General features: G+C 38.5%; 3 protein-coding genes across 3 annotated transcripts; all 3 read left to right on the forward strand.

Moving 5' to 3' along the window:
• The first annotated feature begins 377 nt into the window (after positions 1–377).
• On the forward strand, positions 378–6,648 carry LOC110782308 (probable proteasome inhibitor). The gene is made up of 8 exons (XM_021986429.2): positions 378–681; positions 1,118–1,289; positions 1,405–1,551; positions 4,534–4,602; positions 5,470–5,547; positions 5,639–5,740; positions 5,824–5,901; positions 6,362–6,648. Exons 1-8 carry the CDS (start codon positions 504–506, stop codon positions 6,456–6,458), a joined length of 921 nt encoding a protein of 306 aa, XP_021842121.1. The 5' UTR covers positions 378–503; the 3' UTR covers positions 6,459–6,648.
• An 868-nt stretch (positions 6,649–7,516) lies between these two features.
• LOC110782505 (uncharacterized) lies at positions 7,517–13,521 on the forward strand. The gene is made up of 6 exons (XM_021986688.2): positions 7,517–7,802; positions 8,523–9,103; positions 10,022–10,214; positions 11,110–11,174; positions 11,296–11,506; positions 12,203–13,521. Exons 1-6 carry the CDS (start codon positions 7,689–7,691, stop codon positions 12,563–12,565), a joined length of 1,527 nt encoding a protein of 508 aa, XP_021842380.1. The 5' UTR covers positions 7,517–7,688; the 3' UTR covers positions 12,566–13,521.
• A 3,117-nt stretch (positions 13,522–16,638) lies between these two features.
• LOC110782506 (uncharacterized) lies at positions 16,639–23,165 on the forward strand. Its single transcript, XM_021986689.2, has 6 exons — positions 16,639–17,229; positions 19,953–20,569; positions 20,987–21,179; positions 21,327–21,391; positions 21,504–21,714; positions 22,565–23,165. The coding sequence occupies exons 1-6, from the start codon at positions 17,056–17,058 to the stop codon at positions 22,925–22,927; spliced, it is 1,623 nt and encodes a 540-aa protein (XP_021842381.1). The 5' UTR covers positions 16,639–17,055; the 3' UTR covers positions 22,928–23,165.
• Positions 23,166–24,287: the final 1,122 nt, after the last annotated feature.

The raw sequence follows: 24,287 nt of genomic DNA on the forward strand, positions 1-24,287 counted from the left end.
TATGGCAAATATACAACCCATGGGCCAGGACTTCGAGCCCGTGCCAAGCGGTGTGTTTTCTCGTGCTCATATCAGTTTGGGCCGTACGAATCCATAATCAACTCTTGTCTACGGGCTTCACGATTAAATAAACCTAAAAAAAAATCTAGAATACAAATTATTAGAAGGTGCACCCCGATTATATGTAATTCTAAATGTAACCTAGTTAAAAACACATTACGGTTTAAAAAACGCATTTTTCCGATTGAAAAACACATATTTACAATTTAAAAGCACCTTCCAATCTAGAATGAGCCCGATCATTAAGCCCGCAAATTGCCGCCTGACCCGGATAGGAATGATCAGCCCGACAACAATAAACCCCGAAAACCCCCTCACTTTCCCTCCTTCCCAAGAAATTTTCAGAGACACAGAAAATCAAAACCCGAAAAAACTTCCAGTGAAGACGAATCAATTGAGAAATTCTTGAAGAAAAAACCCTAATTTCGAGCCAGAAGAAGAAAATGGCGACAGAAGAATCTGTAATGTTGGTGATAAGAGCATCTAGACCTAATTTCCGAAATGATCACGACAAATTAGCTTTTGCAGTTCACGCTTCGTTTCTCGCCGCTGGTTTTGTCCTCACTGCCACCGGACCCCCTGCTTTTGAAGCGAGCTCTCACTTGTCTTCCTCTTCAACCGGTATCACTCTTTTATTTCTGTAATTTTGTAAAATCAAACCTTTTGGAGTTAATTTTGTTATGATATTTGTGATTTAGGTCTTTTTTGGTTGTTCGGAGGAGTTTGGAATTGATTAATTGAATGATGGTGATGATTAATATGATTCTCTGTATCAATTTGTTTAGATATTTAATTTTCTTAGGTTTTGGTTGCTCATTAAGCTCGTGATTGATCATCTGAATGCAATCATTTAAAAATATGCTTTTGTGTATGAATTTATTTTGATATTTTTGATGGGGGATTAGTTTTGAATCATCTGGAGCAATATTTGTGGGTTTGGGATTCTTAGATAGATGGAATTGATGATTGGGAACGATGGATACATTTCTTGTGTAGAAACTTGTTCTGTATTTTGTGGTTAGAAAGATAGTATAACTTATGCTTTTTGATTGTTCAGATGAGGTGGGGATTGATCGTTGGAATGAACTGAATGACGAATATGCATTTGTGTACATAAACCCGAAGCAGAGTAACAAGAAGGTGTTGGTAAAGTGCTTGGTAATAGCTAATAAGTTGATGGTCGATGCTTTGCTTGATGGTGCCACTGAGCAAGTTCACCTTGATATTAAGTACATTTTCCTTTCAACTTGGATGTTTTTGTTCTTTTTTATTGGATTTATTTGCTGAATTGGATGTGAATTTCACACCTTTGTTCCATTCTTGATGGATGGTGTGTTTTCGCAGTGTTGATGATTATGTTGCTGAGACAGCAACAAGTGATTACAATGCACAGTACAAGAATTTGGGGAAGCTTGTTAGCAGTTTGAAGTCAGATGTACTTTCCAAATTGGATGGATCTTCAGCAGGAGGTTCTGTGACTGCTCCTTCAAGGTAATTCCCAGAATCCGTTTATCTTTATATACTTTTTGTTTCATAGTTGTTCAATTGGTGTCCTGTTCCTTGTTCTTTATGATTTTATAATGGAGTGAATGAATGAGGTGCAAAGATACATATATTTTTCTGTGTGTTAAGTTATAAAAAATGTTTCATTAGATTATAAAAAATGTTAAGTTATATCTGGATTGTCTGGCTTCTTGATTTCCTTTATACTTCAGATCAATATGGCAGTTTTCTGTCATTTAGACAACATATCATGTCATTGTTGATATTAGATATCTTCCAAGAGTGTAGTGGATTAATGAAGTATTATTTTATGGTTGTTGGAAATTTCATTTGAATAATTTCATGTTACTAGTTAGTGTTGATATTTAGGATCATAGATGTTCTATTCATTTGTGGACCTGATACATGCCATTGCTTTTGGGGTGAGGTGGAGGAGAAAAGTATGAGATGCAAGCCCTTATGGAGTACGAAAGGTTGCAACACTAGAGACCTTGTAATGAATTAGGAAGTTGGGTTCTTCCATTAAGAATGAAGACAGATCATTTCTCACTGTACTATCACCATTTACTCATTCACCAAGCTTATAAAGGAGATAACTTACTAAATCCGAAGAAAAATGAGATTGTACTCTGGCAGTGCATGAGAGGGTTTTGAGGGTTTTAATTAATGGCACATGCATGGACTTTTGAAGGTTCTTTCCAAGTTCCAAAGATATGATATCCGGAGTAGTTTTCACGCTATCTGCAAATTGATTCCTTTTTCTGACTGTTGGTAGTCTTGATACACACAGTGTGTGAACCGTGTGATGATGAGGGTTCTCAAGTTGCCTTTGCAATGGCTGCTCATAGAGTCATAGCCTGGCCTCTGTTAACTACCTGCTATTTATTATGAAAATATGGTACACTTGTGAAAGTAACAGAAAATATGAATGGTCCTCGAATGCCTGAGCGGCCTTAAATCATCTAGGAGACAACTAAGAACTCTTAAAGTGTTTGAAGCTCAAAATATGTGCTGACCTTTCCCAGTCAGTGTTCTGCTAGTCTATCAAGAAGTTTGAACTGCCAAGCCCCTGAACTCGTGTGTATTCTCTCAATCCTGGACCTTGAGGAAGCCAATAACCTTGACGTTACCTCTCTCTGTTGCCACTGCGAGTCTTGTGAGCCATATGTCACTTCCATCAAACTTTTCCGAACCTAGGTTTTTTATTACTTGGTTTCAATACTAAAAGGACTACTAGACATCATGTTATAGGTACAAGATATGACCTAGCAGAATCCCCTCTGGTTCCAACTTCCCATTGATGAATGTTCGCAGCTGTGGAAAACTTGTCCTAAAATGGTTGATGCTCATATCTTCCCTCGTTTAAGAGTACCCTGACCACATATGCTTGAACTTTTAAATGTACCCATTACTCTCAAGTCTCAACATCAGCTATGGTTAATAGTGCGGCTTGAACTTTACACTTCTGCACTATATCACCCCATGGCAAGATGTGTTACTCATTAACTTGAGCAGAATATCCTTAATCTAGTCGTCTATAGTTTTGTCCCTCATCTCTATCTCTCCTCTGCTTTACCCTCTCAAAAGGCTTCTCTTCCGTTTTGTTTGTGCATTTAGTTTTTCATTATGTTTGTTCTTTGGTTTGTCTTTTCTGATTGTTGCATCTTTCGTAATGCTCATAGTAGCTTGGGAAAGTCAATACAAAATTCCTTGCCAAGTTCTTTGATGCCCACTGTAGAAACTAGCTTTTGCCGAAGCGTGGTATCTTTTGTTGTCCATTTTTACCTTTTGATCTAGAAACTTATAGTTCGACGGCGCCCCTTTCCTGAAGCCTTGGTTCACATTTTATGACCTTTGGTGGAGCGGTGGGTTAGGTGCATCTTTTGAATGTCATGTGCTTTCTGTTTTCTCTAGATTACTAAAATCTCTCCTTCTTAGCATTGCTCTTTTTTATAATGGTGCCTATTTGCATGCTTGTAGTATGCCCGTTTCTTGAGGCTTGGACTCAGATTTATAACTTTGGGTGGGCTTTTCAACAATGGTGGTAATTTGCATTCTTGTATCTAACACTAGTGTTCAATCGTGGGAAGTCTGCAATTTCTATATAGGTTATATCTAGTTGTTATTCCAGTCTCTGTATCCCGAAAAATTGTTGAAAGTAACTTGCAAAAAGTTTAAGTTTCTAGTGGGCATGAGTAAAGTGGAAGCATATATTGACCCGTGTTCTCAGTTTCTCATTTACTGTCCTTGATATTATACAGTTATACAGTCAAGTCTACAGATGTATAAAGCTAAGTATGATCATTTTGATGTAGAAATGAAAAAGGCTGAGAACAAGTTCATGTTTATTTTGATGCTGTATCCTTGTACAAAGTCCTCTTTCTAATTGTATAGATGGATATGTGAAGTGAAATGACAGATTTTGTTGCTTGACAATGATTTATTATGATTTTGTACTGAAATGTTTTCATATCAAATCTGCCAAAGTTTCTATTATAGTATTATACTTAGATTAAGAGTGGTCGTTTGTCTATTTGCCATTTAGCTGTTATCTGGTTCTATGGTAACCGTTACTGAATATTGCCCCAATGTCTAAACCTTAGTGACTGCCTCTTAAACTATTGGGTAAAAAATACACTAAAACACAAATATTGATCAGACTATACATTCCAAGGAAAACACACTGTCCAACACTAAGTCTCTTTAATATAACCAAAAAGTATCTTACTCAAAAATGTTTTCATACATTTAATTTATGTGCACGTCTGTACGATGCACTATATCGTCTAAATGTTTATCTGAATAGCCCCTGTGTGATAATCGAACTTCAAATTTGGATTTAAAACTGATGCTCAAGTGATAAATAAAGTATCTCAAGTCAGAGTTTTTTGCTATTGACTTGCATTTTGTTACGGTAAAGGGGCTATTTTTTTGTTAATAATAAATTTGTTTCTTTTTGTCACCTTACAGGTTACCTGATGTTGAGGAGCCAAACAGGTATTCAGATGGATCAATTACCTCCCAAGATCCATTTACAGGGTAAATATCAAATATTTTCTCAATAAAAAATAAATATAATCGCTTTTCAGTTGGCAATTTGAGTAACTTGTAGACTTGACAATTTATCTACTACTGTTAGCATGTTGGTTCAAGATTTTTGGTTTACTTGCAAGATCTACTCAACACGGTCGATGGAAGATCGACACATATTTGAATCTTCATATTTAGCACAATAAATTACGTAGTTGGATTGTTTTCACTATTGAAATCAATTTAAGAATTGTTAATGTTACAATCGGTAAATGACTGGACGATATACTTGTACTCTTGTATAAACTTTGCTTCAGAGTTTCATCTAAAGAAGGGTGGGGAGAAAAACTGATTAAGTTAGGAAAATGTGTCAACAGTTTTGAATTGATTTGCAGAAACGTCTGACAAATACATACTAGGTCACAGACATGGAGGCTGGAGCTTAAGTGAAACACCTTAGAGACCTTAACAGAATAGAACTAGGAAACTAAATATTCACAAAGATAGGAATATATAATTTCCATTACAACTAGATTCCCTCTATCACAAACTCACAGTACCGTACTTTCACGACCCGTTCAATGGACGGTAGCAAATAGTGGTGAATTGGTGATGCCGTGATGGTAATGCTTGTCTGCCCCCAAGTATCCCTTCCTATTCATAGATGAATATCAATATTCAGTTCCACCTCTATAATGGTAATGAAATTTAAAAACTTACAATTACTACTATTTGTTATCACTTACCAAACAAGCCGTGAATTGCAGAGTATCCAACAGGAGCTCTTTGTTTTATTTCACCAAATCTAATCCAGATTATCATTGCCAACAGTTAAGGCTTTTTTGCTAATTTTTTTTTTACTTGGGTTTCTTTTAGGTTTGTGGTTCCTCCAATCAGTCCAGCTGGTGGTAGTGATCTGTACCCTGGTCCTGGTGCTGGAATGTATCCTTCTAGGTTTGTGTCTCCCCTTCTTTTCTACCGTATCATTTTTGATAGTTAAGTTTTTTCTCCAATAGTAACCAGTGTCTCATTTGCACTTTTACAGAGGTGATTTTGGTGGTGGGTCCATGCTCATAGGTCCGGAAGATCCTAGATGGCTTGGCGACAGAAGTGGTTTCCCTGGCATTGCGGGAGGACCAGGAGGACTGTGAGTAACCCTTGCGATCTTGTGCATCTTACATTGTTTGCATTTCAAGATTTTCTCATAATTCTATTTTTGTATTCTGGCAGTGGTGTACCACCTGGTGCTCGATTCGATCCTTATGGTCCACCAGGAGTCCCTGGTTTTGAGCCTGATCGTTTTGGAAGGTGCAAATCTTATCTTTCTCCTTAATTTATCTGTGTGAAAGTTGATAAATAAACCATTCTCCCACTCTGGCTAATGATTGGCATGGGCTGGGCTTTGGGCCGAGCCCATGGTCATGGGCCTATACATGCTAGGTCCATGCCAAGCCCACTCTGTAATGTTCTGGGTCGGGCCAAAAAAGTTCAAAACAGGGCCCATGCCCACGGGTTGTCGTGCCTAAGCCTAATTTTACTAAATTTGGCGTTCTTTATTGTGCCGTGCCGTGCCTTGTAGTGTTTTTCCAAGAAAATGCGGCTCAGACCCGGCCTACGACTTCGTGCTCGTGTCGGGCCGTGCTTTTTTCGTGCCCATGCCGGCCCGGCTCACAGAGTCACAGCCAGTCTGGCTAATGTTAAATCGTAGATTACCATGTTTAGCATATTCGTCTTGTTATTAATCACTTAATTTGTCCTCAATTTATAGGTTCCCACGAGGACCTAACCCAGGACGTGGTCCTCGACGAGGAGGGATTCACCCAGATATAGAGCAACCTGGAAGTGGTGGTTTTGATTACATATGAAGTTCTATATCTGAGTATTTGCAATAATCCTCGGGTTTTTTTTCCCGGGGTGAGCATAGATCATGTGGGTATGTAACCTATCGACGATGTAAATACTTCAACCTTTTCACTTGTATAAACTTTCAGATCCTTTATGCTTGTAGTATTACAGTTTCCTTTGTTCTGGGTTTCTGTTAAGGCGTTTAAGGTATGTCGTGAATTGATTAACGAGTCGTTTATATAGTTGTATAAAGTAATCAACATTAGTACATAAAATTTCAAGTCACTTCATTTCGAAGAGAAAATTGTTAAATGTAATTTCAGAACTTGTTTGGATTGAGCAAGATGATTCTGATTATAACGGAGATCGAGTCAAATAGAAAAGATGGCAGTGGTAGGACTGGGTCTCGGGCTGATCTCATGGGCTGTGGACCTAAATTGGCCCGGTCATGCCAAGACAAGCCCACTTGTGTGTGCTGGAATGGGCCAAAAGTTTAGAAATTTGCAGCCCATGCCTGCCAGCCCTCGTGTAGGGTCGGGTTGGGTCGTCGTGTCTAAGCTAATTTTACTCAATTTAGCTTGTTTTGTCGTGCCTTTTGTGGGCCCTGACTTTGTTTTTGTGCATGGCTTTGCTTTTTTGTGCTGCGTCCAAAGATGGTTGTGGGCCGGGCTTTGGTCCAAGCCCACGAGCTATGGGCCAGGGCCTAAACGGCTCTGCCCATGCAAATGCGTTGGGCCATTGCGGGCCAGAAGTATCAAATTAGGGCCCAGGTTTGTCTCGGAACCACGGGCTGACTCGGGCTGTCGTGCCTAAGTCTAATATTATTGAATTTAGCGTGATATGTCGTGTGTCGTGTCGTGTCAAGTTACACTTGGACGGGCTGTGCATTTTTGTTTCAGGCCGGGTTGGGCCTCGGGCCGGACCGGCTAGCTTGGTTGGGCCCTAGAGCCGGCCAGTCCAGTGCCATCTCAAATCGATGTATCTAACTACGTACTCTTGGCCTTTTGTAGTCCACTCAGAAGTAATACAAAAAGTTCCTAACCACACAATTAGTCTCCAAACGAACATTATTAATTGAACCATTTCGTAATAACGACCAAAAGTAGTTATTCTCATCCAATAAATAGGGCTTATTCTAAAGCACAAACCAACCCACTTGTTTCTTTCTTGTCTGTTTTCTTTGAATGCCTCTTATTCAGTCTGTGGCCACAATAGTTGATCAGAAATAGATTTTACGTCAATTTTCCGGCATGATTTTCCGGCCATTGATACAGCTTCCTGCTACTTCTGTGATCATTGCTTTCTTCTTACTGTCTTTCCTCGTGATCGGTGTTTTCTTCTCAACTCACTTCCATGATTTCTCTGTAAGTCTATCTCCCCCCCTCTCCCTTATTTCAGTATGTTTCGCAATTTTGTGTTTTCACGGTTGGTATAAGGGAAATGATATATGCAACTCTAAGCACAAGTCGGGATGTTTGTAATAACATTAACATGTTCATATATGTTTTAACTCATGCAAGCTCAAACACTTTAAACTGAGATTAAAACTCTGTTCAAGTTTAGCTTCTTTAGTAGTTATTGTGTGTTTGCTAAGTGTATCTTGTTGAAGTTTTTTTAGCTGAACTGAATTGAATGAAACTGAACTGAAAGAAATTGAAACGTCCAAAAGAACAAGCCTATAAGTGACGTTACATAAACTGTGACTCTAAGATAAACATAAACTAGAGATGATCAAAATTCAAGCCATCTCGGGCTTTAACTCACAAGTTTGATAACGGATTTTCTGTCCAAAAGGGGTTCTTTCGGGCTTTCGGGCCGGATTCGGGTTTTGATCTAAAAAAATGTGTATTTAAAGCTGCCCAAATCTGTACCTTTTTGGGCCAACGGGCTGGACTATAGTTGATCAGGTGTAACATAAAATAAATCTCAATTTGTCCAATGTAACTAGACATTTTCCCACCCCCTAGTTATTGTTTAGACTTACATTTTGAGGTTTGTAATTGGCATAATCTTGTTCTGTATCAGTAAACTTCTCATGTACTGTTATGGAATAACATTTTCTCTGGTCTTGCTTTTGCTTTCAGTCTATTCTGCAAAGTTCCACCCATCAAAAACATTCAACTCTCACTAACAACACAACCAAAACTCCCTCCAACAACACTCACAGAAAAACAGACATCCCACTTAAATGTTCTGACCATAACAACAACACCACACAAACCTGCCCAGCAAATTACCCTTCAAAACCCGACCCGAACCCTGATACTTCACCACCTCCAACATGCCCCGAATACTTCAGATGGATACACGAAGATCTTCAACCTTGGAAGAAGAACGGTATTACAAGAAGAATGGTGGATAAAGCTCAAAAAACTGCTAATTTCAGACTGGTAATACATAATGGAAAGGCTTATATTGAGAGATACAGTGAATATTGGCAGAAAAACAGAGATGTTTTCACCCTGTGGGGAATTTTGCAGCTGTTAAGGAGGTACCCTGGTAGAGTGCCTGATTTAGAGCTCATGTTTGACTGTGATGATTATCCGAAGATAAAGAAGAGGCCTCGTCGTTGGCCGTTTGATGAAGCTCCTTCTCCGTTGTTTCGTTATTGTGGAGATGATGGTACGAGGGATGTTGTTTTTCCTGACTGGTCTTTCTGGGGATGGTAAGGTTTCAAAATATTTTGTTATATGGTTGTGCTGCTAAGCTACCGTGCTTAGAGATGGTTGTGGGTCGGGCCGGTCTTTGGGCTGAGCCCACGAGCAGTGGCATGGGCCTGGTCCACACTATGCCCACTTGTAAAATATTGTGCCCGATCGGCCGAAAATTATAGAAAGCTCCACAAACACAGCACAGGCTCACGGGCCGGGCCGCACACATAATCATAAGTTACTCAATTTAGCGTGTTTTCTCGTGTTTTTCCAACAAAAAAAAAAGTGCACCCCAAGCTCATCCCCCTAGCCGTGGCTGAAAATTACAAAAAGCGGCCCAAGAACGACCCAGGCTCACATGCCCTTGTGTCGGGTGGGGCCGGACCGTCGTGTCTAAGTCTAATTTACTCAATATTGCGTGTTTTGTCTTGTCGGGTCGTGCCTTATCGTCAAAAAAAAAAAAAGTGGCTCAAGCCTAGCCCATGACTTCGTACTCGTGCCGGTCCAGGCGGAAAATTACAAAAAAGTGTCCCAACAACGGCTCAGGCCCACGTGCCGTGTCGGGCCGGGGCATTGTGTCTAAGCGTAATTTACTAAAATTAGCATGCTTTGTCATATCAGGCCGTACCATGTGCTTTTTCAAAAAAAAAAATGCGGCCCAATCTTGACCCACGACTTCGTGCTCGTGTTGGGCCGTGCCTTTTCTGTCCTCGTGCTGGGCCCGGCCCGATGCCATCTTAATCAATAAAACGATAGCGAATCCATGCTCAACTTTTTCCATGTAGTGCAATGTATTATGCAATCTAATTGTAACATCAAGAACTCCTGAAGCCAGTTTCTTTTGTTGATGTGGGTAGCTAGAAGAGAAGTAGCAATGTTTTATATCCTATTACCTCACATGTAATTACTCACTGCATAATATTTATGTACAGGTCTGATATAAACATAAGACCCTGGGAATTTTTGTCAAAGGATTTAAAAGAAGGCAACAAGAAGGTGAAATTTACAGACAGAGAACCTTATGCATACTGGAAAGGAAATCCCTTAGTTGCTCCACACAGGATGGACCTTCTTAAGTGTAATGTTTCTGACAAAGAGGATTGGAATGCTCGATTGTATGTACAGGTGAAAACATTTTCCCTTTATTCCTTCATTCTTGGATAGCATTTCAGAGTAAGATATCAGTTGATATCAATTCTGCTGTTAAGAGCATGAGAATGTAGGATAACACCCTACTGACATGACCTGGTCACCTTGAGCCCGACCCGACCCGTCCCAGCCCGAAAGTGGGTTTTGACGGAAATTGCAGGCCAGGTGTTAAGGGGGTTGTGCAGTTGAGCTAGATGGGGCGAGGTAATGATTGTCTAAGGAGAAGGGGGGATGGGAGAATGTAACCTTCGTCTTGAGACAAAAAAATTGTGCTGACTAGACCTGATCATCTTGAACCCCTACCCGACCTGACCCAGCCTGAAAAGAGTGGGCTTTGGGCAGAAATTTTAGGCTCGTTTTCCGGGCCCGTCTTGATTTTAAATTTTTTTGGTCGGTTTTGACTTTTGAGCAACTGAAAGTTGATATTTTAATTGTAAAATTGCCACGGCCCGAAAACGGCCCAACACGCTCGCTATTTCTTTGGCCTGTAATAGCGGATATTGGACAGAAAATTTCAGCGCCAAGTTTCGCCTGGCCCAGCCCGAAATCAGCAGGAGTTGGACATAAATTTCAGGCCCGGTTTCGGACCCGGCCAGGCCCTTTTTTTTTTTTTTGGGGGTGTGGGTTGACTTTTTAGCAACTCAAAATTGAAATTTTAGTTATTAAATTTACCTGGCCTGAAATGGGCAAAAAAAACCCGCTACTTTTTATCCAAAACAGCGGGGTTTGGACAGAAAAGTTCAGCCCCGAATTTGGCTCGTGCCAACACAATGGACATAACATTTTGGTCATGTCCCGGCCCGAACCCGTCATGACCCGATTATTAAAATCAGGTCTACTACTGACAGTTTTCCACCAAAAACGAATGCAGGATTGGGAAAAAGAAAAACAGCAAGGATTCAAGCATTCAGACTTGGCAAGCCAATGCCTAAACAGGTACATTCTTCACTGATTTCCCAGTTTCTCAAAAAATGATCATTTCCTAGTTAAAAACTCTGCTAAAAATTTGATGATTTTCTTTCTTTCTTTCTTTCTTTCTTGTATGACTTTGATTTAGATATAAGATCTACATTGAAGGATCAGCATGGTCAGTCAGTGAGAAGTACATCCTGGCATGTGATTCAGTTTCCTTGGTAGTAAAACCATTGTACTACGACTTTTTCTCCAGAAGTTTGATGCCGTTGCAACACTATTGGCCCGTTAGGGAGGATGATAAGTGTAGGTCTATTAAGTTTGCTGTTGAATGGGGGAATAAACACATTGAAAAGGTAATGGATTTTTCATAGTTTTTCAAGAGTATTTTGGTGCAATATCTTGTTGGTGTTGTAGACGTGGGAAAACTCACCTGAATCCGAAAAACCGATCCGTACCCGATTTGACCCGAAATCAACCCACATTGATCCGACCCAAAATTGAACCAGAATTGATATGACACAAAATGACCTGATACTCGAATCGACCCGAACCGACTTCACCTGAAACTAAAGGAAAACGAACCGATGTTCAATGTAAATTTTGAATCAACCTGAACTTAAAACACAAAACCGATCCGAACTGAAGAACAACTCAAGTTTACCAATAGTGTAAACTAAATAACACACTTTTTTACAAAAACTTTTAATATTAGTATTACTTGCAAACATGTGAAAAATGTAACCCTTATCGTTTAACCCTAAGCCGAAAAACCTAATCTGATATTGACTAGAAGCTAATCGCTATGACCCAAACATAACTCGATCCCACCATCAAAAAACCGAACAAAACCCGAATGAACACGAACATACCCGAACCCAACCCGAAGTAAAAGTGACCAAAATGAACCAATCCAGATGAACCCGGTCTAAACCGATCCAAACGTCCCGTTTGTCAGGTCTAGTGTTTAGTACTCCATATTTCATTAAAAACTGAATGGAATTGGCTAGTTGTGTAATTGATAATTTGATATGATCTCATGAATTTATCAGGCTCAAAGCATGGGAAAGACAGCCAGTGATTTCATCCTCGAAGATATGAAGATGGACTATGTATATGATTACATGTTACATCTGCTCACAGAATATGCTAAGCACTTAAAATTCAAACCCAGGATACCTGAAAATGCAGTTGAGCTTTGTTCAGAGATCATGGTGTGTTCTGCAGTTGGTTTAGAGAAGAAGTTTATGATGGAATCTCTTGTTAAAGGTCCTTCAGATAAAGCTCCATGCACCATGCCGCCTCCTTACGATCGGGCTGCTCTTCGGGCCCTGCTGAGGAGAGAAACAAGTGCACTGAAATTGGTGGAGAAGTGGGAGAAAGATTATTGGATTAATCAAACTAAGCATGTTTGATTTTAGACCAAGTGGTTGGAGCCTTGGTGGTAAATATGGCACTAGTGGCCCGACACCGACCCGAGGGCCGACCCAGCACGGATCGTGGGGGTGGGATTGAGTCACTTTCTTTTGAAAAAGTACAGCACGGCCTGGCCCGGCATGACAAGCACATTCAAATGAGTAAGATTAACGGGCCGGCCCGAGGATATGTGGCCATGGGTCGTACTTTGAAAATTTTGGTTCGGCCCGCCCCACATGAGCATGAAGTCATGGGCCGGGCTTGGTCCACACTTTTTTTGAAAAAGTACGAGAAATTACACTAAATTGAGTAAAATTAGGCGTATGCACGACATGTGGCCCGACCCGGCACGAGTGCAGGTGCCCCTTGCCCATATTTTTGAAATTCTCAGCCCGACCCGGCACGAGGGCATGTGCCCCTTGCCCGTATTTTTGAACTTCCTAGCCCGACATATTACAAATGGGTTCGGCATGGGCCGGGCTCGTCCAGGCCCACAACCTGAAGGATAGAAAGACCCACTACCATCTTTAGGTGCATCCATGCGCCTTCTAAAGGTCCAGGAGAATGAAGACCGTTGATCCTAAGCTCATATTTTCATAACTATGCCTCGGAAACACGGGAGATCGACGTACGTAACATCACGGCTAGGGTTGTTCATCGGTCCAAAACCGATCTGGGACCTACATTTGGCTCCAAGCACCTCTCAGGACACAAGACAATATTTCTTCACTATCTCATGTAGATGGCTTTCAACTTTCAAGTGATGGCCTGGACCAACTGTATTATGACTTATGATTTATGGGGCCACTTTGCATAATGATAATTTTAGTGGTGTAACGTATAATCAACTTAAGGTTGGACAATTTGATGTCGGGGGATGGAATATTCAAAAATAGTACTTATGGACGCTATGTGTGACATTTTATAAATGAATATTCAATATTGTAATTTTATATTTTTTGGCTCGAAATGATTTTTTCTAGCAATTTTTTTTTTGCGCAAATCAGAAGATATCTATATTATATTAAAACAAATATGTCCAAGAACCAAACTTCACAAAAGATTTTTTCTAGCAATAGATGAACTAAATTATTTCTTCAAATCAAATTAACTCCTTAGGAAACGTATAGATATTTTCTCCGTTCTTTTCTGAATGATATAACTATTTAGGTACGTGTGTTTGTCAATGCACGATTTTAAATATTAATATATTCAATTATGGAAAAGAAAAAATTATAAAAAGTTGATATTTAAAAAATATATATTGGGAAAAATCTAATAAGATTCCACACGACTACGTTTTTTCTTTCACAAAAGGAAATCGGAGGAACTTGTGTGAATAGTTTCCAAAACTCAATTGTGTGATGTAAATAAGAACGGAGAAAGTATATCATCCGAGACGCCATAAAAGTCAAATAGCTCAATAGTACTAGACTTGTTTTTTGGATTTCTCTAGTAGAGAAAAGTACAAGTATAGGATAATTGGTTCCATTTTGCACACATATATCTTGCAGTTTTGTTCATGTGAGATCAAGGTTATTTACTCCGTATTAGTTGAACTTATTTGAACTTTTTTAATCGGATTAAATGTTAATTAAATTTGGTAAAGTTTGTCTTTACAGAGTGGTTGCTCAATTTGTCTCTTAACTAACAGGTTGAGGATTCGAATCTCATCATCCCAAAAGTTTGGGAATGAAAACACATCATTGACCACTGACCAGCCATTTACTCCTGATTGGAGCACGTGTGACGATAGGATTAATCACTGCTGTCGGCGATGAACACCTTAATTATACACCCAAAAAAACACACACAATATGTATTCCATCCCACGATATCAAAGATCCGCAACTAACCACCTCATTCCTGAAATTAAACCAATAACAAACAACAAAATGAAAATAATGTAACACCAAAATACAATGATTTTCAATCGGTCGGGTAAAATGCGATAGATCGGTTGGATTTTGACCCATTATTTTCCGGGTTGTTCAGGTTCAAATAAAATCGGGTTTCGAGTCCATATTTTATTCAAGACTCATTATTTTCAGGTCGATTTTATATCGATTTTCAAACTAGTTTGATTCTTTTTACCAAGACATCATTAATTCACTGGTTGATAATCGATCGAATATTCGAATGTTATGGTGCAGTAAACAAGTAATTAAAATGCTACACGTATACGCATTACACTGTTACATCACGATTAAACTAATATTTACTTCCCTAAACCCCCCATAAACCCATAATTATCATGTTAATCTATACTTAAGTTGACAGTAACGTACCAAAACAAGCATTGAATAATGGTTCTAACATTTATGATTAGGACATGCTTCCGTAAAATTGGTGCCGCTGATTGACCTCTTTTGCATTTACATCAACTTTGATGCAAAACCCATATTATTGGTAAAAAAAAAAAACTTGTATGTAATAATCTTATTCCATACTTGTGTATGGGAGTATTGGGTAAGTTCTGTGTAAAATCGTCTCGTACTCATAAGACTATAACTATTAACGCAAAAATTACAACTATTAACCCGAAAATCCGAAATATGTGTAGTATTGTAACACAAAATCATTACTATATAATATCATACTCATAAGATGTTATTAATTAAAAGTTTGTAATCAAAATATACGTTCTATGTGGAAGAGACAAACATGAAAATCGTCATTGTGCATATATACATTAGGATAAGTTGAAATCTTGTTGTATCGATCACATAATTGTGTTGGATTCAAGGGGAACCGTTATGATGCATACGAGTACACTTATATATAACTATAATTGATAGAACGGACTCAATTGGAATGACCTGACATGAATCCAATTGTACCTGAAATTAGATAACTCGAAAGTAAAGTTGACTTGAACTGAAATGTGTTCAACATGAAGTTAAATGACTCAAAAGAGTCAAATATTGACTCGAATCGAAATGAACCAGACTCATTTTCGAAGTTATATGACATGAACTCTAAAAGTGGCTTAAATTAAAGTAGACTCAACTTAAATCAACCCGGTATAGTCAAATATAATTGAGTTAGCTATTTTAATTTCTCAAATAAGATAATTTTCCATATAGAAATCGACCAGACCCATAATTAACCATATAATTGAGTTAGCTATTTTAATTTCTCAAATAAGATAATTTTCCATATAGAAATCGACCAGACTCATAATTAACCAAATTACAATGTCTCCAGAGAGCTGTCAAAAACTGACCCGATCCGAAAAGCCGACCTGAAACGACCGAACCCGTAATTGATCATCATCCGAAATTTTGGTAAAATAGGTAACTGAAAACCCGACATGTACCTGACACGAAAAAACCAATAGCCGATTTTAACCCGATGTTGTATGACCCGAACTCAAACCCGACAACCGACCGAAAGATAACCGATAACCAACCCGACCAAACTGAACAATGATCTGAACCCGATACCCGATCCGAAAATGACCTTAACCCGATTTTTACCACATAACCTATTAGTGACTCGACCTGTGGAGTAAATATTTTACGTTTGAATATTTTGAGATGACTAAATTAGATACGAACTCGATCTTAACTCGTATTCCAGAGTGAACGCGGCCTGCATTTTAACCTATCCGAAAATTTTCTGATCCGAACTTGACCCGGAACCTGAGATTAACTGCTACAAACCTGATTCAAACCCAACTATATAAGACCCAAACTCAAAATTGAACCTGACCTGAACATGACTTGACCCGAACTCGACTTATACCCGAAATTGGAAAAAACCCGACATGACCCGACCGAAAACCAATTCGACCTAACCCGAATAATACCCGAGTAATAAAGTGACCTGACACAATCCGAAAACCCATGATTACCCGACCTGATTCGACCCGATGACCTTTTTTGACAGGTAATGAATCAATCCAGGAGTACTTACATCACATAGACCGGCGCTCATCGACCGATGAGTAACTTGAAACTTAATTAAACCCAAAATAAGTTTAAATAATTGTTGTATTCGTTTTTAACAACCCAAATTAGAGAATACATATTCTAATAGCAAAAAGACAAACCACATTACAAAAGGAGTAGACCCACTTTGTTTTCTCTTTTGGCTTCTTACATCTTCTCTTTGTACGAACACTCCCCCTCTTCTCTTTCCCTTCCTTTTCCACGTTCTTCCTCCCTCAATCCCCTTTCCATTTTCTCGATCGTCAAAAACCATTACAGTATTACACAGTTTACACTCCCTTTTCTTCACGGGCTACTACTTCCTCTCCCTTTCTCTCTCCTCCAAAACCATCATTCTCTCTCCTGATTCAGCTCAAACTTCTTAATTCACCACTGCTAATTGATTTTTGCCGCCATTGATACAGTCTCCTACTAAATCAAGCTTAACTGATAATCGATTTTGCGGCCACTGAATCGACATGCGAGCGCGCAGGAGTGTTTGATTTGGTGATGAAGCTCAACTGTTGAGTTGAATTGAAAAAAGGAATTGAAGTAAGATGATGAGTGGTAATTTGGTGAATAAATCGAATAAATCGGGGTTTATTGGTCAGTTTACAGAGATGATTTTGCGGCCATTGATACAATCTCCTGCTAGATCTTCGATCATTCTTTTCTTCTTCCTTTCTCTTCTCGTCGGTGCTCTTCTCTCTACTCGCTTCCTTGATACCTCCGTAAGTCTCTCTTCTCCTTCTTCTTTTTTTTCATTTTAATTTTACTTTTAGTTTTTAGTCTTCTTTTTACGTGTTTCGAGTTGTAACGTTTGTCGTTTCACTGGTTACATAACGCACTACCGTAAATCATCATTTTAATGCTTTTATGTGTATGGATGATAATATCAAATGTTTAATTATGCTTAATATTTTCAATTCTAGTTTGTTATAAATGTGTTATGTATATCATTTTCCATAATTTGAACCTGTATAGCAGTATATAAATTTTGTGCTGTCTAACTGAGTGTTGGAAAAATCAACAATGCGTAAATGCGTGGTTAAGATTGAGGATTATGTACGATAAGTCGATAAGTAACAAGTTTGAATTTCCTTCTCGCATTTGAAATTTGTATTACCTTTGTGGAGGAATTGATATAGCATTTGCAAGAAGTTTTACTCCATATTAGGCTTTAGTTTGAACACTAGGAAGAAGTTGTTACACTGGGAATTGGAATCAGTGAAAATGGTGCCCAAACGGTGTCGTGTGCTAATTTTGGAATTTTTTATGTCAAAAATAGAAGGAGGACTTTATTTTTAGTGGGGGGAGAGAGAAGAATGTGGGAGGCAAGGTGGCCTAGATCTGTTGCGTGTAGTAGTAGGTAGTGGGGTCCAACGGGAGGAACACCTTGAAATACGTGGACAAATCACATGTGAAACTTTTAAATAATGTGGAGTGGATCTTTCTTCACTCTTTTTAAATTAGCCATCTTGACTTCTCGTTGACAGATACTCCTTCCATATTTATTTAAGAGATACACTTGGTCGGGCATGGGTATTAAGAAGAAAAATTGAATAAAATAAAATAATAAAGTAAGTGGGGTTGGTTAGATATTTTAATAAGTAAATAAGTAGGGACCATATCATTTTGTGGGGTGGGAGGTAGGAGTGGGGTTATGAAATTATTTGTTTAATAGGATATTGGATCATAGGGTAATAGATGTATTATTTAATTAGATGGTGGAGTTGATAAGTTAATAAAAATGGCAAGTGTATCTCTTAAATAAATACGGCTGGAAAAATCAAGTGTATCCCTTAAATAAATACAGAGGGAGTACTCCTTAATTACTAAATGGGCATGGGTCGGGCTGGGCCAGCATGTGGGCTTCGCTGGCCCGAAAAAATTTGGTCCGCCATGGCATGAGTCCGTTGTAACCCTAGAATAACACGGCGATGCACTATGGGTTATTCATGTGAATCATTTTAGAAATTTGGCACGAACACGACGGGCCATCCCACATGTCTAACACACTTATTTTAAGCGATTAACAGAAAATCTTAAAAGTAGTAAAGGAACCGACTAGCATGACACGATGCGCCTCGGCCCAGTATGTGGGATGGGCTGTGCATGGGCGTCACAAAAGGCACAAGCTCCACACGTCACGACTTTCCCTTGGCCCGCTTTAGACACAACTCGATAGAGCGCAAGGCACGCAGGCCGGACACGTGGACCTACACGTCCCGACACGTGCCCAACTCTAATTACCAATTTACCAAGCAACTAGGGAAGCTTAAAGAGTAGTAAGCAGTTAAGGGCAATAATGCAGGCGAGATTAGATACATTTGATAACTACGTGTACTTACATCTGCTACGTTACTAGACGTTGTACTCCATGTTTAATTGTTTACAAAGTTTGCCAAATGCAAGGGAGACTTTTGGAAGTTCGTTTTTTTATTTTTTAATTTTTGGATAAAAGAACCCTACATTTCTTTATTGATTTCTTCTTGTTCACATATTCCCAAAGTTAGTAAGTTTAATAATTTCCTGACAATCTAGTGATCTATACACGACCCTCAATTATTAATACTTCCACTTAAATCAACAGTTGTCAGTAAATATAGTATTAACACTTGAGAATCTTGACAATCTAGTGATCAAGGAAGGATCCGTAATTTGTTTAAAGGGGAGTACCGTGCACGGACTCTCGAGTTACTTGTCGTACTTAAAAGGGCATTATCTTGTAGTTTCCGGCACCTATAGGGGCAAAATGGTTTACTATTACTCCTTATGTATGTTTCCGGTTTTCAAAGAGGTTTAGAGATAACTTTAATCTTTTGTGTACTCCATAATGGCATAATGCATATAGTACCTTTACCAGCTTTGTCCAACACAACTTCATTTGATGTTATATGATATGAAAGCCACGGATTGACCTAAACTTGGATCCCTCTCACACACTAGAAGCATGCTTGATGGTTGTTGACTTGTTGTTCTCCGTAATTGATTGTACAATGTGCATTTGTATTATACATGTTTCATATCATCAATCTATAAACTGAAAGTTTCTGTCAAATGGAGATTTTGTATATTAAGGAGTCACTCGACACTCGTCAGATGGTTTATGTCTTTATGATTCACGAACCCTCTTCTTTTACCACGCTGCATGTATGTGTATTGAACTAAGTGCAATGCTACATTTCCTCGTAAGCTGGCATATGAAAGTATTAGTCCTCACTCTTCTCCTTGGATAAGGTCCAATAAAACAAACCAGTTGAAGTCACGAATGAAATTTCTCGATTCTTATTACTACTTCTTACAAAGTATCCACTAGCTTGGGAATTTGATGATGCTTTTCCTACTCTGATTGTGGTTGATATTTACACTGTATGTACTTATTACTCCATACAATACTTCCTACTCTACACTGTATTGCTAACATTTTTGTTTATCTTCTCTTTGGTTGCAGAATTTTGCTGAAAGTTCCACACAGCAAGCATTTCCAACTGCCACTGCAAGTGGTAAATTGGCAACATCAGACTCTGCACAACAGAAAAACTCGAACAACCCGACCACCGAGCCCCCTAAAAAGGCTCACAGAAAAATTGAAATTCCACTTAAATGTTCTGATGAGAACACCACACAAACCTGCCCAGCAAATTACCCTAAAAAACCGGAGATGGATCCGGATGCTCCACCTCCTTCCACGTGTCCTGAATACTTTCGCTGGATACATGAAGATTTACAGCCTTGGAAGAAGAATGGTGTTAGTAGAGAGATGGTGGAAGGAGCAAAAAGAACTGCCAATTTCAGATTGGTGATAAAAGATGGAAAGGCTTATGTTGAGAGATACAAAAGGTCGTATCAAACCAGAGATGTTTTCACCCTCTGGGGAATTTTACAGCTATTAAGGAGGTACCCTGGTAAAGTTCCTGATCTAGATCTCATGTTTGACTGTGTTGACTGGCCGGTAATATCAAAACGCCATCACTGGCCCAACAACGAGGCTCCTCCTCCGCTGTTTCGTTATTGCGGGGACGATGGAACATGGGATATCGTTTTCCCCGACTGGTCCTTTTGGGGATGGTAAGTTTACAAATCTTGCATAGCCAGTTACTTTCCAGGTGGTACATATATGTTATATGTTTTATGTCCTTTTTACTAAAATCTTGGTAGATATGATTTATATCCCGATATACTTATGTTGCAACTTGCACCATTCCACAATTTGATTGAGTTTTTGGTTCAGCTCTTCCACATTTCAAAACTGATAAAACAGATATGCCAAGTTTTGAGTATATAATCTAATTTTAAGTTTGTAACATCAAGGACTCCTTGTGCATGCAAAACTTAATTTCTGGATTTCCTTGTTTCACCATTTCTTTTTAGAGTTCATGTACGCATAACATCTGCCAGTTTCTCTGTTAATACACATGTAATGTAAATTTCATATGTATTATGACTATCACATAAAATTTAGCACTCAACAATATCTGTACACAGGGCCGAGATCAATATGAAGCCATGGGAGTTTTTGTCGAAGGATCTAAAAGAAGGAAACACGAGGATGAAATTCGCGGACAGAGAACCTTATGCTTTTTGGAAAGGAAATCCTTTTGTTGCGCCACACAGGTTGGACCTTCTTAAGTGTAACGTCACTGACAAGGAGGACTGGAATGCTCGCTTGTATATACAGGTGAAACATTCTTCAGTTTTCATTCTTTCAAGTATATTACATTCTTGCTCCTTATTACCATAATTAAAATTTCATGTGATAACTATTCTAATTTATTACTGCTTAGCTTCTCCAACCTACTGACATTTCCACCAAAAATTAATGCAGGATTGGTTTAAAGAAGCACAACAAGGTTTTAAGCAGTCAGACTTGGCGAGCCAATGCGTAGACAGGTACATGACATGAATGTTTTCATGAGTGATTTTATAGTTTCTCAAAACAATCTTCGTCTTCTTAGAAGATATGCTAAAATTTGGTGACATTTTTTCTTGTACGATTGACTAGATATAAGATCTACATCGAAGGATCAGCGTGGTCAGTCAGTGAGAAGTATATCCTCGCATGTGATTCTGTTTCCTTGTTAGTAAAGCCATTGTACTACGACTTCTTCTCAAGAAGTTTGATGCCTCTACAACATTATTGGCCCGTCAGGCAGGATGATAAGTGTAGGTCTATTAAGTTCGCTGTTGAATGGGGTAATCATCACATGCAAAAGGTAACTTTCACTACTAAACTCTTTTATTCTGTGGTTTTATGGGGAATTTCAAACATTATATCCATGGCGGATTTGGTAGCTTTATCAATAGGAAAGCCAGAAATAGGAAATCAATTTGAGCAGATTAACTAAAAAGTAGATAGTGGAGATGTGCGTGCCCTAAGCGCCTCGGACCAATGTGAATAAGAAAACTGAAAGAACCTCTGACAACAGTCTTAACTTGATTTTGTATCCTAATACATATAGTTCTTTACACTATATAAGATGATGCTCCAAAGTGGCAAAGTCCAAAGTCCAGTAACTGCCTAACATTCAGTTCTTATCATTAGTACTCCATCTGTTCCACTAGATTTGTCATTTTTTTTTTTCTGGGAGTATTTGCTGTATCTTGAACATGAACCAAATGTTCATTCGTATAATTCTCAAAACACACAGTATGGCATATGCTAGTAGAGGTCAACTAGGTGCCGCCTAATTGCTAAAACAGACTTTGACTGTTCTGTTCTGTTCACTTATTTCCACTTATTTCCACTTATTTCAGGAAAAATAAATAAGTCCAGATAAGTCAGGAATAATAAGAGTTGACCAAGTACAATTTATAACTAAAATAAGTTTTGATAAGTGAGATTAGTTCAGATAAAATAAGTTGGAAAAAATAAGTGAAATTAAGGTGAATAGAACGCCCCCTTAAACCAGTCAACCAGCGTTACCAACCCTTCTCTTTCAAGAAAACAGATATACATTCTGTTCTGAGGTTGGCACGCGCTGCGCTAAATTTGAATGACAACTTTGCATTACTATTAACCCTTGTAACCCGTTTAATCTTCATTTATCTTTATGAACTTATCAGGCGCAGGAAATTGGAAAGGCGGCCAGTAATTTCATACTAGAAGATATGAAAATGGACTATGTATATGATTACATGTTACATTTACTTACTGAATATTCCAAGCTCTTAAAATACAACCCCACAATACCAGAAGACGCGGTTGAGCTTTGCTCAGAAACCATGGCGTGCCCTGCAGTGGGGTCAGAGAAGAAGTTCATGATGGATTCTCTGGTGAAAGGTCCTTCGGATAAAAGTCCGTGCACCATGCCGCCTCCTTACGATCAGGTTGCACTTCAAACCCTTTTGAGGAGAAAAACCAACACATTGAAACAGGTTGAAAAATGGGAGAAAGATTATTGGTTTAACAAAACTCAGCAGCAATAATAGATAGGTCTTTATTTTATATTTACTCTTAAGAATAGGTAAATAGAAAATCTCAAAATCATAAAAATGTTTGTTATTATATTATGTTCAGTTTTGTGTTATTATTATCATTGTATCAGAGTGTAGTTTATGGACTATACACCACACTAGGTAGATATATTTAGAGATTTTAGTAACACAGGAAATTTTCCATATTGTTTTATTCCAGTTTTCTATAGCATGATTTTCACATACCAAATGATACACCCATATGGATCATGGATATAACTCGAGTGTATTAGAGTAAGGAATCATAGATAGGTTAAAAAAATTACTTTGTATGATTTTGATGCAGGAAGAGTCGGGTGTTTTCATAGATATATGTAGAAAGAATCAACCTTTATATTTTTTACGAGATAGTTCATTAATTAGGGACAAAAAGTCCTTCAAGGAGAGATCTTTGAAAGACAATGATTCTCTCAAATTGTTCAACACTCAAAAGGACTAGCCTTGCAAAGTCGTGTATTACAACGTTGTCATCCTTTCGAACAAGTGACAAAATAATAGAATTAAAATCAGTTTATATAATGACAAAATATCTCTTGATCAAGACCGAATCAAGATCAGGAAAATAAATGACATTTTTCGACAGACGAGAAATCAATAATTGGCAAATACGACTCTAGAATCACCTCCATGTAAGGCCGTATTTTCGTCCAAGTCCAGCCAAAACTTTAGCTTCCGCTACTTCCACCAGCTTTTGAGCACGAACTCTTGTTGGTGCTAACCTTAGGCACTCATTCATAGCATAATGCATATGTCAGTACCAAAAACACAAATGATTTGTATTGGTATACAAATACCATACTAGTCTCAATACTACTCCATCCGTCCCGGAATACTCGACCCGGTTTGACCGGCACAGAGTTTAAGGGACTTAAATTGACTTATTTAATTTAATAGGTAGTAGTTGATAGTGGGGTATTATTTTAATGTAGTTAGTGGAAAGTGGGTTAAGAGGTGGGGTTGGGGGAGAGTAGGGGTTGAATTTTTAATTATTTTTTGTATGGAGTAGGGGGTAGGTGGGTTAATAGGGGTGGAGTGAGAAATAATATAATATTGTTAGAATATTTTCATTTTTAGAAACAGGTCAAGTATTAAGGGACCACCCGATAAGGAAAACAGGTCAAGTATTCCGGGACGGAGGAAGTAATGTCAAATTAACGGTACCAACACGAGTCACTTGTGTCCATATAAACACAAGTCACTTGAACCTTAAAGTTCCTCGTTCACATGCTCTATTGTTAAAGAGAAAAAAAAAATAGAAACCAAGAAGAGATGGATGGATAATAAAAATTCGGTCCAGTACTTCCTTTTCGGG

This window comes from Spinacia oleracea, chromosome 3, assembly GCF_020520425.1.
Source record: "Spinacia oleracea cultivar Varoflay chromosome 3, BTI_SOV_V1, whole genome shotgun sequence".
Classification (NCBI taxonomy): domain Eukaryota; kingdom Viridiplantae; phylum Streptophyta; class Magnoliopsida; order Caryophyllales; family Amaranthaceae; genus Spinacia; species Spinacia oleracea.

Coding starts and splice junctions, on each gene's coding strand:
- LOC110782505 (XM_021986688.2), top strand. CDS start 7,689: ATGATTTTCCGGCCATTGATACAGCTTCCTGCTACTTCTGTGATCATT. Junction 9,104..10,021: donor GACTGGTCTTTCTGGGGATG/GTAAGGTTTCAA, acceptor ATTTATGTACAG/GTCTGATATAAACATAAGAC. Junction 10,215..11,109: donor ATGCTCGATTGTATGTACAG/GTGAAAACATTT, acceptor AAACGAATGCAG/GATTGGGAAAAAGAAAAACA.
- LOC110782308 (XM_021986429.2), top strand. CDS start 504: ATGGCGACAGAAGAATCTGTAATGTTGGTGATAAGAGCATCTAGACCT. Junction 5,548..5,638: donor GCTGGAATGTATCCTTCTAG/GTTTGTGTCTCC, acceptor GCACTTTTACAG/AGGTGATTTTGGTGGTGGGT. Junction 5,902..6,361: donor GAGCCTGATCGTTTTGGAAG/GTGCAAATCTTA, acceptor CTCAATTTATAG/GTTCCCACGAGGACCTAACC.
- LOC110782506 (XM_021986689.2), top strand. CDS start 17,056: ATGATGAGTGGTAATTTGGTGAATAAATCGAATAAATCGGGGTTTATT. Junction 20,570..20,986: donor GACTGGTCCTTTTGGGGATG/GTAAGTTTACAA, acceptor ATCTGTACACAG/GGCCGAGATCAATATGAAGC. Junction 21,715..22,564: donor GTAATCATCACATGCAAAAG/GTAACTTTCACT, acceptor TGAACTTATCAG/GCGCAGGAAATTGGAAAGGC.